Source organism: Rhagoletis zephyria, unplaced genomic scaffold, assembly GCF_001687245.7.
Source record: "Rhagoletis zephyria isolate East Lansing unplaced genomic scaffold, Rhagoletis_zephyria_1.1 Rzeph_scaffold_02072, whole genome shotgun sequence".
Taxonomy (NCBI): Eukaryota; Metazoa; Arthropoda; class Insecta; order Diptera; family Tephritidae; genus Rhagoletis; species Rhagoletis zephyria.
The window spans coordinates 72,879-85,320 of NW_016159156.1; the positions used below are offsets into that span (position 1 = coordinate 72,879).

The 12,442-nt window shown below is 36.7% G+C and overlaps 1 protein-coding gene across 3 annotated transcripts; it reads right to left on the bottom strand.

The window, feature by feature from the left end:
• Positions 1-862: 862 nt before the first annotated feature.
• Positions 863-12,135, bottom strand: LOC108365951 (Cyclin T). 3 transcript variants are annotated; one of them, XM_017620183.1, is made up of 10 exons: positions 11,686-12,135; positions 11,384-11,585; positions 10,970-11,298; positions 10,855-10,900; positions 10,644-10,734; positions 10,111-10,579; positions 7,676-8,902; positions 4,884-5,962; positions 3,710-3,972; positions 863-976 (listed from the first exon to the last, which is right to left on the bottom strand). In XM_017620183.1, exons 2-9 carry the CDS (start codon positions 11,569-11,571, stop codon positions 3,736-3,738), a joined length of 3,666 nt encoding a protein of 1,221 aa, XP_017475672.1. In that variant the 5' UTR covers positions 11,572-11,585; positions 11,686-12,135; the 3' UTR covers positions 863-976; positions 3,710-3,735. The 3 variants fall into 3 exon arrangements, with proteins under 3 accessions (XP_017475672.1, XP_017475671.1, XP_017475673.1); XM_017620182.1 differs by having other exon boundaries at positions 11,384-11,604; XM_017620184.1 differs by lacking the exon at positions 3,710-3,972 and having other exon boundaries at positions 11,384-11,604.
• Positions 12,136-12,442: the final 307 nt, after the last annotated feature.

The window sequence follows — 12,442 nt, forward strand, 5'->3', positions numbered from 1 at the left end:
GACCACGCTAATGTGTTTACTATATGAATACATTCTTCCGCTTTATTTACATACATACATGCCAGTTAATTATGCACAACGGATAGAAAATTAAGCATATTCTCGAAATACTTTCACTTCCACCGGTAAATTAACTTGGCCGAATAGACATAATTATTTTACATGAAAGTTACTATGAATCATTTAATTAATTAATTAATTTTTTTGATTTTCAGGCGTCATATAGTTCAATTGTATATCAAGTGACTGGCTATACAATTTGAAGTTAAATGGAGTAGATATTTACATACATATGTGATTAGTTCTTTCTGAAATAGCCTTTCTTATGCAGACGGTCCTTTGGAGAATTTCAAAATACACAATAAATTCAACGCTTTGATTTTGTTATATACATATGTATGTATATTTTCCACTAATGCTACGAACACTACAACTGAAGCAATCAGTGTCAAAATTTTGAATAAAAACCGAATCAAAAAATGCCTTATAATCAAAAATCGAAGGTCTTCTAAATACGGACAACCGCCTATGCACGTTTACACATATAAAAACTGGGAGATAGAAATAATAAATATAACTTGAAAAGCGTAACTAAGCGCAAGTGCAGCGTTGCGTATTTGCGCGATTGTATGTTGATATACACACATGCATATAGTAGCAGCGATGTACCTACTACTATGCATTATTTCTGTATGTAGGAATGAAATTATGCATATTCTTTTCATAATTTTTTTATTTAGTGGCGCAATTACAGACGCCTTGGCCGAACATTAAATTATATATTCTCTACGATTTTCATATATTTGAGTGTTTTTTTTTTTTGTTACTTTTATTATTTTGCATTTGCAACTTTTTTGCTTTCTTATACGTATGCAGCAGTAAAATGTACGTAAAGTGTGTGAAAGTCTGCTGGGTGTCAACATATATGCGGCGTTAACAAGCCAGTCCTGCCAAGTGTGTAACATCACGTTTAAAACTGTAAAAAAAGAATTTTATATTTATTTAAAAAAATATAGTTCTTGGGTTAGTATACATGAATTACAACTTTACAATCATTAAATTAAAATAATTGGAACGTTCATCAAAAGCACACGAGACACACATAAATGCATTAAATGAATGACAATCAATTGCATGAAATGACAATTGCTCAACAAACAATTAGGAAATAGGGTTTTTACTGACTCATATAATTTTTAAAGGCTTTTTAACAGCTAAGAAAGGTGTTTGAGGATGTAATAGATATTTTAGATTTTAACAAAGGTTAATAATAATTAATTTCTTAATGAGTAGACGTACATATATATGCACAAGTTTTGTGATTGGAAAAAATAATGGAAACAATAGAGATCTTCACACCAATTTCGTTAGCAGGCAGTTCGGCAAAAAAGAATGGCTGTGAACGACCATTTTAGTTTATTTCTGTTTGTCTGCAAAAATGATGTTTCTCAACAGGTGATCTATAGCAATTTAGTTTTTATCTTAACTTTTTCAGAAATAAGTGGTCTGAAGAAATACATATACTGACTAAACCAACTTTGTGGCAGACTTGATGTGGTTCCTCAAAACTTTTTCTGTATATTTCTGATTCTAAACTTAAAAATCAAAACTTGATTTGGTCTTATGTACGTATCTGTGTTCATATGGAATAGTAGCTTATGTCAAAAGGCTAGCTTTAGTTTACGCGGAACGTAAAAGGTATGCGGCCATAGAAAAAATTAGAGTCTATTGAATATTTTGAAAGTCACAGAATAGTAGCAAGAATAGTCCTTTTAGAGGAATATAGATCGTAAAAGGTGTTTAAAAACTTATTTTAGGGACATGGTCTAACAACTGCTGCATAAACCCAGCCTATAACTCTCTTCTTCAAGTATATAGCCGTATACTATTATCGTAACGCTGAGGTATATATCTTTTCTACCCAGCTCAAATTCTTATTCAAATTTAACCCTTTAATTATGAGACTTAGGTAGGTTCCGTTGAGTTCCGGGGTAGTTACCGATATTATACCTTCTTGTATATCAAAGTTTCCCTTTGTCTGAATTCGCGGCGTCTGTGAGGATTGATCTCTGTACGTGATAGCGACCTTATCAGCTTTATCGTCAACCACCAGGTCTTCAGTAAGCGGTAAATTCTACTGAAGTGACGAGCATACCGTCACCTGAAATGCAAAAGGACGTACCAAACATCGTCATTGAAATGCAAAAAGACGTAACTTATAAAAAACTCAAAATTAGCTTTCTGATTGCTATGATGGATTTCATCGAATTATAACTTCAGTGACGATGTTGTTACTATATTTTGCATTTCAGGTGACGATATACTACATTGAAACGTGGTTTTAATTCAAATCTACTTTTATCACTCTGACTACGGGTCTAAAGCCCCAAGAAGGCTACACGACGCTTGTTCCAGTATGTGAACTTCTCTGAAAGTGCGTGCTCTGAAAAGTTATATTGTTTAATATGTCATTGTCGTCCAAGACCATCTTGCTTCTGTAGGAAGTAAATCGGGGTAAGAAGGAAGTTTTCGAAAATACCGTTAACAGCACCACAAAAATAATACGCGGACAATTGTTTGCCTCTCTTAATATTTTTGCCATGCAGACTCGCAATTCAATCTCTTGACCTTTTTGAACTGCATGAAGCAAGATTTCGGCAACGAGTCAGCCCCTGACCCGACCAGGAGAAGGTTATCAATTCGTCAGATTTTTTTTTTTTGGATGTTAACGCATAACTTTGGACCATGTCAACCGATTTCGAAAATTCTTTTTGCATCGGAAAGGTAGTGTCCCATACTAATCTGGTTTAGATTCGATCATTGGATCATGAAAAATTAACGGTACTTCTAAATTTTTATACGAAAATTGAAGTCGATTTTGTTTTTTCCTTAAAAATTACTTGTTCATAAAACAAGATCGGAACAAAAGTGCAGTTTTTGTCAATAAATCGACTCTAGCTCCCATTCAATTTTAGTATAGTAAAGTGCAAGTTTAAAGTAAAGTATGCTCGAAAACTTTTTTATATGGAAGAAAATGCAAGACCCGGAAAATAATGCCAAAAATCAACGGTATTTTGATGAAAATTGAATGGGTTACAAAACGGCGTACCCGATTTTTTTTAAGTATTACTATCAACTTATACACTCCAGCCAAATCTGGCACTATGAGGTTCATGTAACTAGATGTTTCATGTTGTTAGACCCGTCTGCTATTCATTTGGAGATTTTTGGCGATCAAAATTAGCGACTGTGGTTTTCATATTCCCATGAAGACTATAAATACGATTTTAAGTAATATATCTACTCCAGCGTAATCTGACGGGCAGATTTTTTTTTCATACAAACCTTGTCTTATTAATAACTAATATAATACAAAAATGTGCCAAATCAGTTCAGCCGCCCTCAAGCATTGTGACAAACTGACCTCTCGAATTAAATAAAATGACTTCAATTTTTGAAAATTAAATATAAAAATAAGAGCCAATGCAAACTATAACAACATATAGATAGCAACTAAATTATAATACTTAATTAATTTTTGTTTTAATTATTTGGCGGGAGTGATAATAATTTAGACTTCGGTGTTTACGTGAGGTGCTTATTGTGACGCCTAGGTTTCGAAGAGTTAAGCATCAACACTTAATCAACGACATAAAAGTGTTTTCATTTTACGATTTCCGTTTTTCATATTATATCCTATTGTTATTACCAATTGTTTTATGATGATTTGGTTCATCATCGTTGATTATATTGCTGCGATTGCGAATATTTTGGCCCGTAATCAGTGCCTTTACGCATAGAACTCGCGGAGTTGGTGGATGCAGATGTGGATGTGAAGGAATCCGAGTTATGAACTCTATTCTTACAGTCCTTATAACTTTTATGATTAACACTCTTAGTATCGTCATAGTCGTCATCGTCATCGTTTGACTCTCCGAAGAGTTGGTTCATATTATTCGATAGCAGTTGCATCTGTAAAATTATTTTCAAATCTATTCAAGCCAATGCCTTAAAATTTTGATAAAACACGCTTGTTAAAGCGTTTAGGAAACCCATTACCACACTGATTAGTTTTTTTTTTCATATTATATTTTATCTCAGAATATATACATATATGTATTATTAATCCTGCGCCATTTCTGATTATCTGGCAACTATTTTATGTGTGTATTTGTATGACTGTGTATTAAATAAAAATCTCAAAAAAAAAATCTGCTAAGCCCCATGTGAGCACAAAATTGGGATTAGTGATAGAATGCATGGAAACAATGTAGAGTAGTATTGAATGTAGGTATTAAGGCTCAGTTAGTTTTTGCTTGTGCTCAAATCAACGAAACCAACACTCTAATCTATTTTTGTTATGCAAGTGTGTCACGCCGACTTGTATGAAGGTATTAGTTGTTTTCTGTTTTTTTTTTTGTCGAAGTACAGCAGTATGTATTTTTGTTTTACAAGCATTCACATTACATATCTAGTGTAACTCGTAATCTTGTAATTTAAAAATTATATGATATGTTCTACCTCATAGTACAGTATTAGATGAATGTAAATGCCTACATTAATTGTGAATGAATATGTTGTGCAGAGTTTCGTATCACGAAAAGACCCCTTATTCGTAAACACAGACTGTCGCATTACTGAAAAAAATACAGTTTTATTCCTATACTATACTTGATAAAAATTCCCAATTTTCGCATCTACACACATAAGTCCTCCTAATTCGACATTTAATTGTTTTCGCGCATACTGGACATTTCCATCAATTATCGTTTAGTAATAAAGGGAACTGTTGCTTTACAGTAATGTGGTTACGAACATGGGGAAAATGTTAGTTACACTGGACACCATTTAACAATTTTTTAATCATACGTATGTATGCTTACCTTGTTGGGGTTTTGGCTCTTTGACGTCATATTTGTTGTTGGTGGCAAATGTGTTAGCAGCGGCCCACCCGCTCCGCCTTGTAATGTTGATGTCGAATGAAATGATCCACTTCCATTTGACTTAACAATTTCATTGCTACCCCGTTTTTTCTCCTTGTCCCGATCCTTGTCACGGTCACGATCTTTCTTTTTACCACTACTACTACTACCACTATTACTATGCGACGTAGATACCGACGCGTTATTTGGTGTCACAAAAGACGAGTAAAAGCCTGTTGTCGGCTGCGCCAGCGCATGCACTTGTTGTGAAGACGAATGTGTTGCAGAGTCGGTCGCATAGTTTTCCAATTTATCCTTACTAATTTTGATCTTCAACGCTGGAGCAGGGTGCATGATAGCACCGCCACCATCTGCATTATGGTTAATGTTGCCAGAACTACTGTTCACATCGCTTATTATACGATCTTTCGGTATTTTTATCTTTAAGGATTCCGCACTACCTTCAATTTTATCTTTGGATATTTTAATCTTTACATGCTCCGAGCTGTCTAATTCACCCCGATCCCGCTCCTTATGTTTGTCTTTATCCTTTTTATGCTTCTTTCGTTCTTCGCGATCTTTCGACTTATCCTTATCCTTCTCTTTATGTTTATGCTTGTCTTTTTTCTTTTTCTTTTCTGCCTTACTGCTTCCTGACTCATTAATTTCCATAGACGAAGGTTCAGTGCCACTACTTAAGCTTGTAGATTTTAAAGAAGTCTCAGCAATCGGAGCAGCCATTGTCGAAGCAGCTGTCGCAGATGGTTCAAAAAGTTCAGCTGGTGGTTGCAGACTAGGTGCTCCCAATTGCTCCGTTTTTAGGAGAGCATTGGAAGTGCAAAGGCTTTCTTTCAATAAACTCCTTACCAGATCAGGATTCGTTTCTATTCCATTTACGACATGTAGCTTATTAGTGTCACTTGTTTTTAGGTCATTATAAGAAGACAATGAAGTTTGAGTATCAAGTTTGCGTATTTTACTTTGCTCCTCATCCTGTTTGTAGGCACCTTCATTGGGACGTTTAACAGCAGCATTTATAGCTGTGAATTAAAAATCGTGAAAAATTTATTTACAATGAAATTACCATATCATGAAAAATACTAGATTCATATATACATACATACATACATCACTTTTGAGTGATATACATATATTTAATAATTCTTTTCAATAAAATAATAATTGACACAGCCTTAACCATAACCGCCTCCGGCAGAACTATCCTGGAAGCGCTGAACTTGTCAAAGGTTTTAACATAGTTTGCCATTCCATGCCATAATACATCATGCATCAAGCCAAAACATCAGACGCATTTATTTCTAAACTATAGTTGATTGAAATGTCCAATATGCGCAACCACGGTTAAATGCCTAATTGGAGCTTAGTTGCGTAAATAAGGCATTTCCATCNTTTGATTGAAATGTCCAATATGCGCGGTTAAATGCCTAATTGGAGCTTAGTTGCGTAAATAAGGCATTTCCATCAGTTATAGTTTAGAAGTAAAAGAGACTGATGTTTTGCCTTGATGCATTTCTGTACGCACCCAGCTCGAGGACGACTATTGATAAAACACAACGCAATGCCGACCAAGCAGTTCCTGGTCGGCTGCTAACAATGCGAGCACACGAAAGGCACTGTTGAAAGCAGAACCTCTTCCTAGACACATCAGTCGCTATGCAGGTAGGTAGGTAGAGAAGAGGAGACATTTAGAGAGAACTGATGTTCTACCGCGTATCACCGCACTGTGTGTCATTTCTTTTTCATCTGCGTGGATCCTTTTTTTGTTTATGGCTGTGAGCTGAAAGGAGCAGCAAAAGCCCTGAAAAGTGCTGGTTATCTAAGTAACATCCGCGCCCAATTAAAAGCAAAGGGACGGGCAAATAATACCCCACCTGGCAACGGAATCTAAGAAAGAGTTTTTTTTTTGGAACGATCTAAGAAAATGTTTTTTTTCGGGTTCGTATCTGGCCAAGGCATATCACTCCAGCATCAGTCTCCAAAAACTCTGTGGGAATGTGTATGCTGTTGACAACAACAACAATGGAATCTAAGAAGTATGGGTGGGATCACATCCAGTCAACTTCAAGGCCAAGAGGGCTGCAGGAAAACTCCTAAGCATCGATACTAGAGAACGAACAGAGGCATAACCAAAGCTAATTCAAAAGACCCAGGATTATCCTAATTTTGCCTGTGTATTTTTCAGCGGAATGGCTAAGTGCGGACGCCTTGACAACTCTCCACGAGGCGATTATGAACGTAGTTATTCCCACGACCAAGGCTTGTCAGTTCTACAGCACTCTCCAAAACTGTTGGGAAAGTTTTATGCTGTTATAACAACAGCGAGGCCAGCAGAGCTGCCTGACATTAATGAACCGATGCTATAACCTATGGTTATAGCCCAAATCATGCTATTGTTACCTCGGCAGTTAAAAAAAATAGCGTAGGCCCCGAATGATCTAGGCATTGAATTGTTTACCTCTTGTGTAGTCAGTATCAGCCCAATTCTGAATACTCCCGGGGAGTTCGTTCTCCAGAAATTTGTATCTCCCGAGAAAGAAATCCTCAAAGGGAAAACAGAGAAAACTCCCAGGGAGTATGGTTTTTAATTGAATTTATATTTCAGCTCCCGCCCGCGGATAGTTTTGAGCTGGGTAACCCTGATTTGAACCAACGGAATTAACGTAGCTTTGTGATATGTCTATAGTCATGTCATAGTATCTATAAAAAATATTGACATTTCTAATTACACTTACCAGTAAGATCACCCATAATGTTGGATTCCACTTTCTTTGGCATGTTTATCTTTAATGGCTGCTGTTGCTGCAACTGTTGGTGGAACTGGGATTGAGATGCGTTCGGTCGCACACCCATTATCATTGACCCAGTTAAATCCATACCCGCATGTGGTCCTCGATTCCGTTCCTTTTTAATGGATGAAACACTGACGTCCATGTTTTTCTCTCGCTCTCCGTCCTTATTTAATGGGAATTTGTAATTATATGCATCGCCCGCAGTGGGTGGTGGAACATTAGTATTAACATAATTATTATTTCCGCCAATTATTTGTTGCGGTTGTTGTGGCTGCAGTTTCTCACTCCAATCGGGACTAAACAAAGAAGTTTTCGATTGATTAGCATTCGTTGGCTGTTGTAATATCGCATGCACTGACGGCAGCTGAGTGGTATTGTTATCTTCGTTGCTTGAAGCCTCTGGCGGCCTTATGTTCAAATAACTGGCGACAGGATGAGTTTGTGTATGTGGAGCTGGTTGAGACTCGTGAGTGCCAGTGCTATATGCTGATTCAGGTGGAATTGATGGTTGTTTTCCATGTTGTTGAAGATGGACGGAAGCAGGTTTTGATAAATCGTGCTTGCTGCTATTGCTACTCTGGCGTGTATGCTGTGATTGATAACTACCCAATAATGGAACACTTCCAGAGCCATTATTAATTCCATAACCACGCTGACCATGCATTAAGTTACGGGGCAAATCTTGGCCCATATCCAACTTATTTTGTGCCTGTGGAGCGTTACTACCATACTGTGACATAGTTGGCATAGAAGAAGAAGGTGGGAATAGTTTATTACTGTTACTACTGGTACTGCTGCCGCTTTTGCCTGGTTCGGTCATTTTGACAGTAGTCTGCTCTTTCTGCAGAACTCGATTCGATTCTTGCTTTTGTGAGACTTTGTGTCCAGAATGAGGTTGCGATGGTGCGGTGTGGGGATACGAACTTATAAGATTACTCTTTTCACGAGATTTATGATAGTTAACATCCAGTTGGTGGCCTTGTAAAGTCTGTCGCGGTAGATTTTGACCAGGTATGCTACTTAATGATCGCCCGCTAGATGTCGAAAGGCTTGATCGTGATGAATTGCCCGCAATCAGAGGTTGCTGATGTCCCTGAGACGGTTGCGTATGATCACGTGGGCGGCTAACAACGCCAGAGAACGGTGGTTGCTTGTGACTACTTTTATGGTCTAAAAATTATAAATATATATTTCAGCTTAACGCATACTATTTGAGTCTTTATACAGCAGGTTTCAGCAATACAATAAAAAAAGTAAGGAATTTAACACAAGTTGCATTTCATTAAAATATGGGACCAGTGAAACTTATTAGAAGAGAAACTGGTATTTGCCACGAGCTACTAGAAGGAAAAACACGAGCTACATCAGTTCAAACTTCAGTTTCTACTGAAAAAATAATCTCCTTATACGAAAATTCGTGGAACGATTTCATGTTAATTTCTATAAATAAATGTTTGTTATCACAAATTACGCTCAAGGAAAAATTTCGAGTAAAGCGTGTGTTAGTTTTAGCCATTTTATAAGGAGAGTTTTACTCTGTCTTTACTAGTAAGTGTAACTCAAAGTGACTTCAGAGTAGCTTGTGGGATAAAACTAGTATGTATTTAAAGCAAACTTTTGGCGTTGCGCTATTCCAGTTTTATTTTAATGCGTTTTATTCAGAAGAACATGGGTCCACTACAAAAATTGTTGTTTCCAGTTTTCATTAAAGAAGAGTATTTATATTATGTATATTTCATGTTCCATTTGAATATTAATTCATAGAGGTGTGTACAGTCAAACTTCCATAATTCGGATCACCATTACAGTACCTCTCATCTACTAATACGCAAACACATATGTACCTAGCTTATTATTTTTTTTACCAAATCGCTTTGAAGGATTCACTGCATTGACCTTCAATAATTATTATTCCTATATGTTTTTGTTTTCAGCTGGTGAAGCCCATCTATACGAATTTTGTCCACACTTTTTAAAGCTGGTTTTTTATCCTTAAATAATGAAATTGTGTTCGCTTCGACACCACATTTATCAACCACTCTCTTTTGGGAAAATTTGCGATATTTCGTTCAACCTTTCAAACTCTTTATCATTCCATGTTGCCACCACTGATAAATAAATCCGACTAAATAAACGCTTTTGAGACACAATTTAGTTCGAGTTATGGAAGATTGACTGTATTTTTGTATATGGCTTTTCTTTCAAAGAGTTAAATTCTATGAAATGCTTGCACACATCCGATTGAATTCATATAGAAGGGATTCAATGATGTCTAAAACGTATCCCACTTATTTGTATGTTCAGCCGTTCAACGGTTATTTTAATTGGTTACTCAAAGAATATTCCAAGAAATAGTAATTTTACTTGAAAATTCTTACCAAGAACATCGGATGACGGAAAATTGATTTTCGAGTGGTGGGATGAAGAACTGTGGTGTGAGCGATGTTGGCTGGAATGCAACTCGCTTTTTCGTGACAGTTGTGTCTGTGGTGGAGGAGGCGGCAACAATGCGGGCGACTGCTGATGTGACTGTTCCACGCCAAGAGAACTTGTAGAAAATGACTGATTGCTATTACCACCACAGCTGCCGCCACTACCAGGTGTGTCATGCGCATACATTTTCATCATATCACCCATTTTCCACTCTTCTTTCTTATCTTTACTATTAATTACACGATTGCTAGCATTTTGAGCAAGGGCTTTTATCGAGTTTAATTTGGATTTCAGGCGGGATGGACTTTTCTCGTAAATGGCTATAAATTCATCAGTCAATTGCTTCAGTAAATCCATGGTAACAGTTTTATCGACATAATGGAACCAGTGTTTGCCTTCCGTTGATTGCGGAATCTGTGTTCGATTTTAAATACTTTTAGTGTTTTTAAATGTGTTTGAAACAGATTCCTTTTCTTACCTCCCAACGTGACCACTTGCAAGCTAAGTAGATACAGAAACAAGCTACCACTGTCGGTTTGTATTGCAGGCACATAGACGTCAGATGAAGACTATAAAATAAACGAATTAGATGGTGTCCAAAAATGATAAATGATTTAACAAATTGGTTACGTTAAGAAACACTATAGCAGAGTACAATAGAATACAGATGAATTTTCAAAAACACCGACCTGTTAGAAGCCAGAAAGTAGGAAGTTTGTGCTAAATCCTTGCAAGCTGCATATAAAAAATTTACAAATTAACTTTCCAGTACCAATAAAAAAGAAAAAATAAAAATGTATTTACCTTTGACCAAATGGCATGTCTTTACGACATGCGTATGCGGATGGTCAATTGCTACATCAAATCCAAGTGTTTGTAATAGAACATTTTCATTAAAGACCAGCTCCTGTGCCTGTTCAATATAATAAGCGTCCGTGGTGGAAGACGTGGGCTGGCTAAGGCACTTGTTAGCAGCCTTGATAACATGTTCAAGTTTTCGAGGCTGCTCTTCAACCTTAGCAGCTAGGAATAAACTCGCTGCCGCAATGTTATTGCGGTGGAAATGCGTGAAAGAATGGAACGCATAAAAGCGATGCATATACACAATGGCAGTGTTGATGCAAAGTTGAGAGCTGTAACCGCAAAGAAATAATAAATAATAATTGTACAGCTTTTGTAGCTACTTTCAAAACTACTGCTGCAAAATTTGGCACTTACACCTGTAGACGTTGTCCCATTTCTTGAATAAGGTAAGCAGTCATTTGTCTATAAGATAATTCCGTATCAGCATCGATTCCTTGTCTACGACTCGGAGAGTTCGTAAGCTGTTCGGAGTTAAAGTACCAATGGGAGTCTTTTTCCTTCTCACCGGACCCAGATCCAGTCGACGTACCGCCGCTACTCATTTTGCCACAAATTACTATTGGGAGAGGAGTTAACTATTTTTTAATTCGACTTAATGTCCACCATAGCCTTTTTCATCAAAGTATGTACAACAAAAACTCAGCCACGGAACTTACCAGATGCACTACAACTCCTGAAAACGTATTCGTGTGTGCGTGTGACACAGCACAGCACTTCTGGATGTGGAGTTAACCAGAGTTAAACACTAGGCCCCATTAAACTTGCATTTCAGTATTGGAGCACAACATTTGGAGTCTTTTTTGCTAAAAGCAAAAACCATCAAGTGGAAAGGGAGGTGTGTGAGGAGAACAATTATGAACAAAGTCGTCACAACTTCCTCGAACCGAAGTCAGTGTTATTCCATTGGTATGTGTACTTCTGTGACTGTGCTAGAAAACACGATAATAACTGCACTATTTAACTCTCGCTTTCGAGAAAAATAATGTTATTTCAATGAATAGACACTTCGCTTTACACTTTTAGCAAAATTTTGTTAAAAATAGGAACGAAAATTTTCACGAAACACGAAAAGAAATTTTTTCACGAAACACAGGGATGCTGATGCATAGTATGTATTGATGCTGCCATATCGAATCGCTAGACAACACTTGTATTGTTTATCAGTTTCAGCCTTATATACTAGAGAAAGTGGCCTACTAAATTCATGAAATGATAAAATTTATCACTTTTGGTTGCGGAAAATACTTTTTATATTTAAATTTGTATTTAGGGACAATTCGAAAAACTTTTTTTTGGCAATATCATTTATAACAACAACATATGGCAACTTTAAATACAAACACATGTCAATAGGGTGGCAGTGGAGAAAAAACATCTAGAGTTGCCATCACTTAAATATGTTCCGTGGAGAGT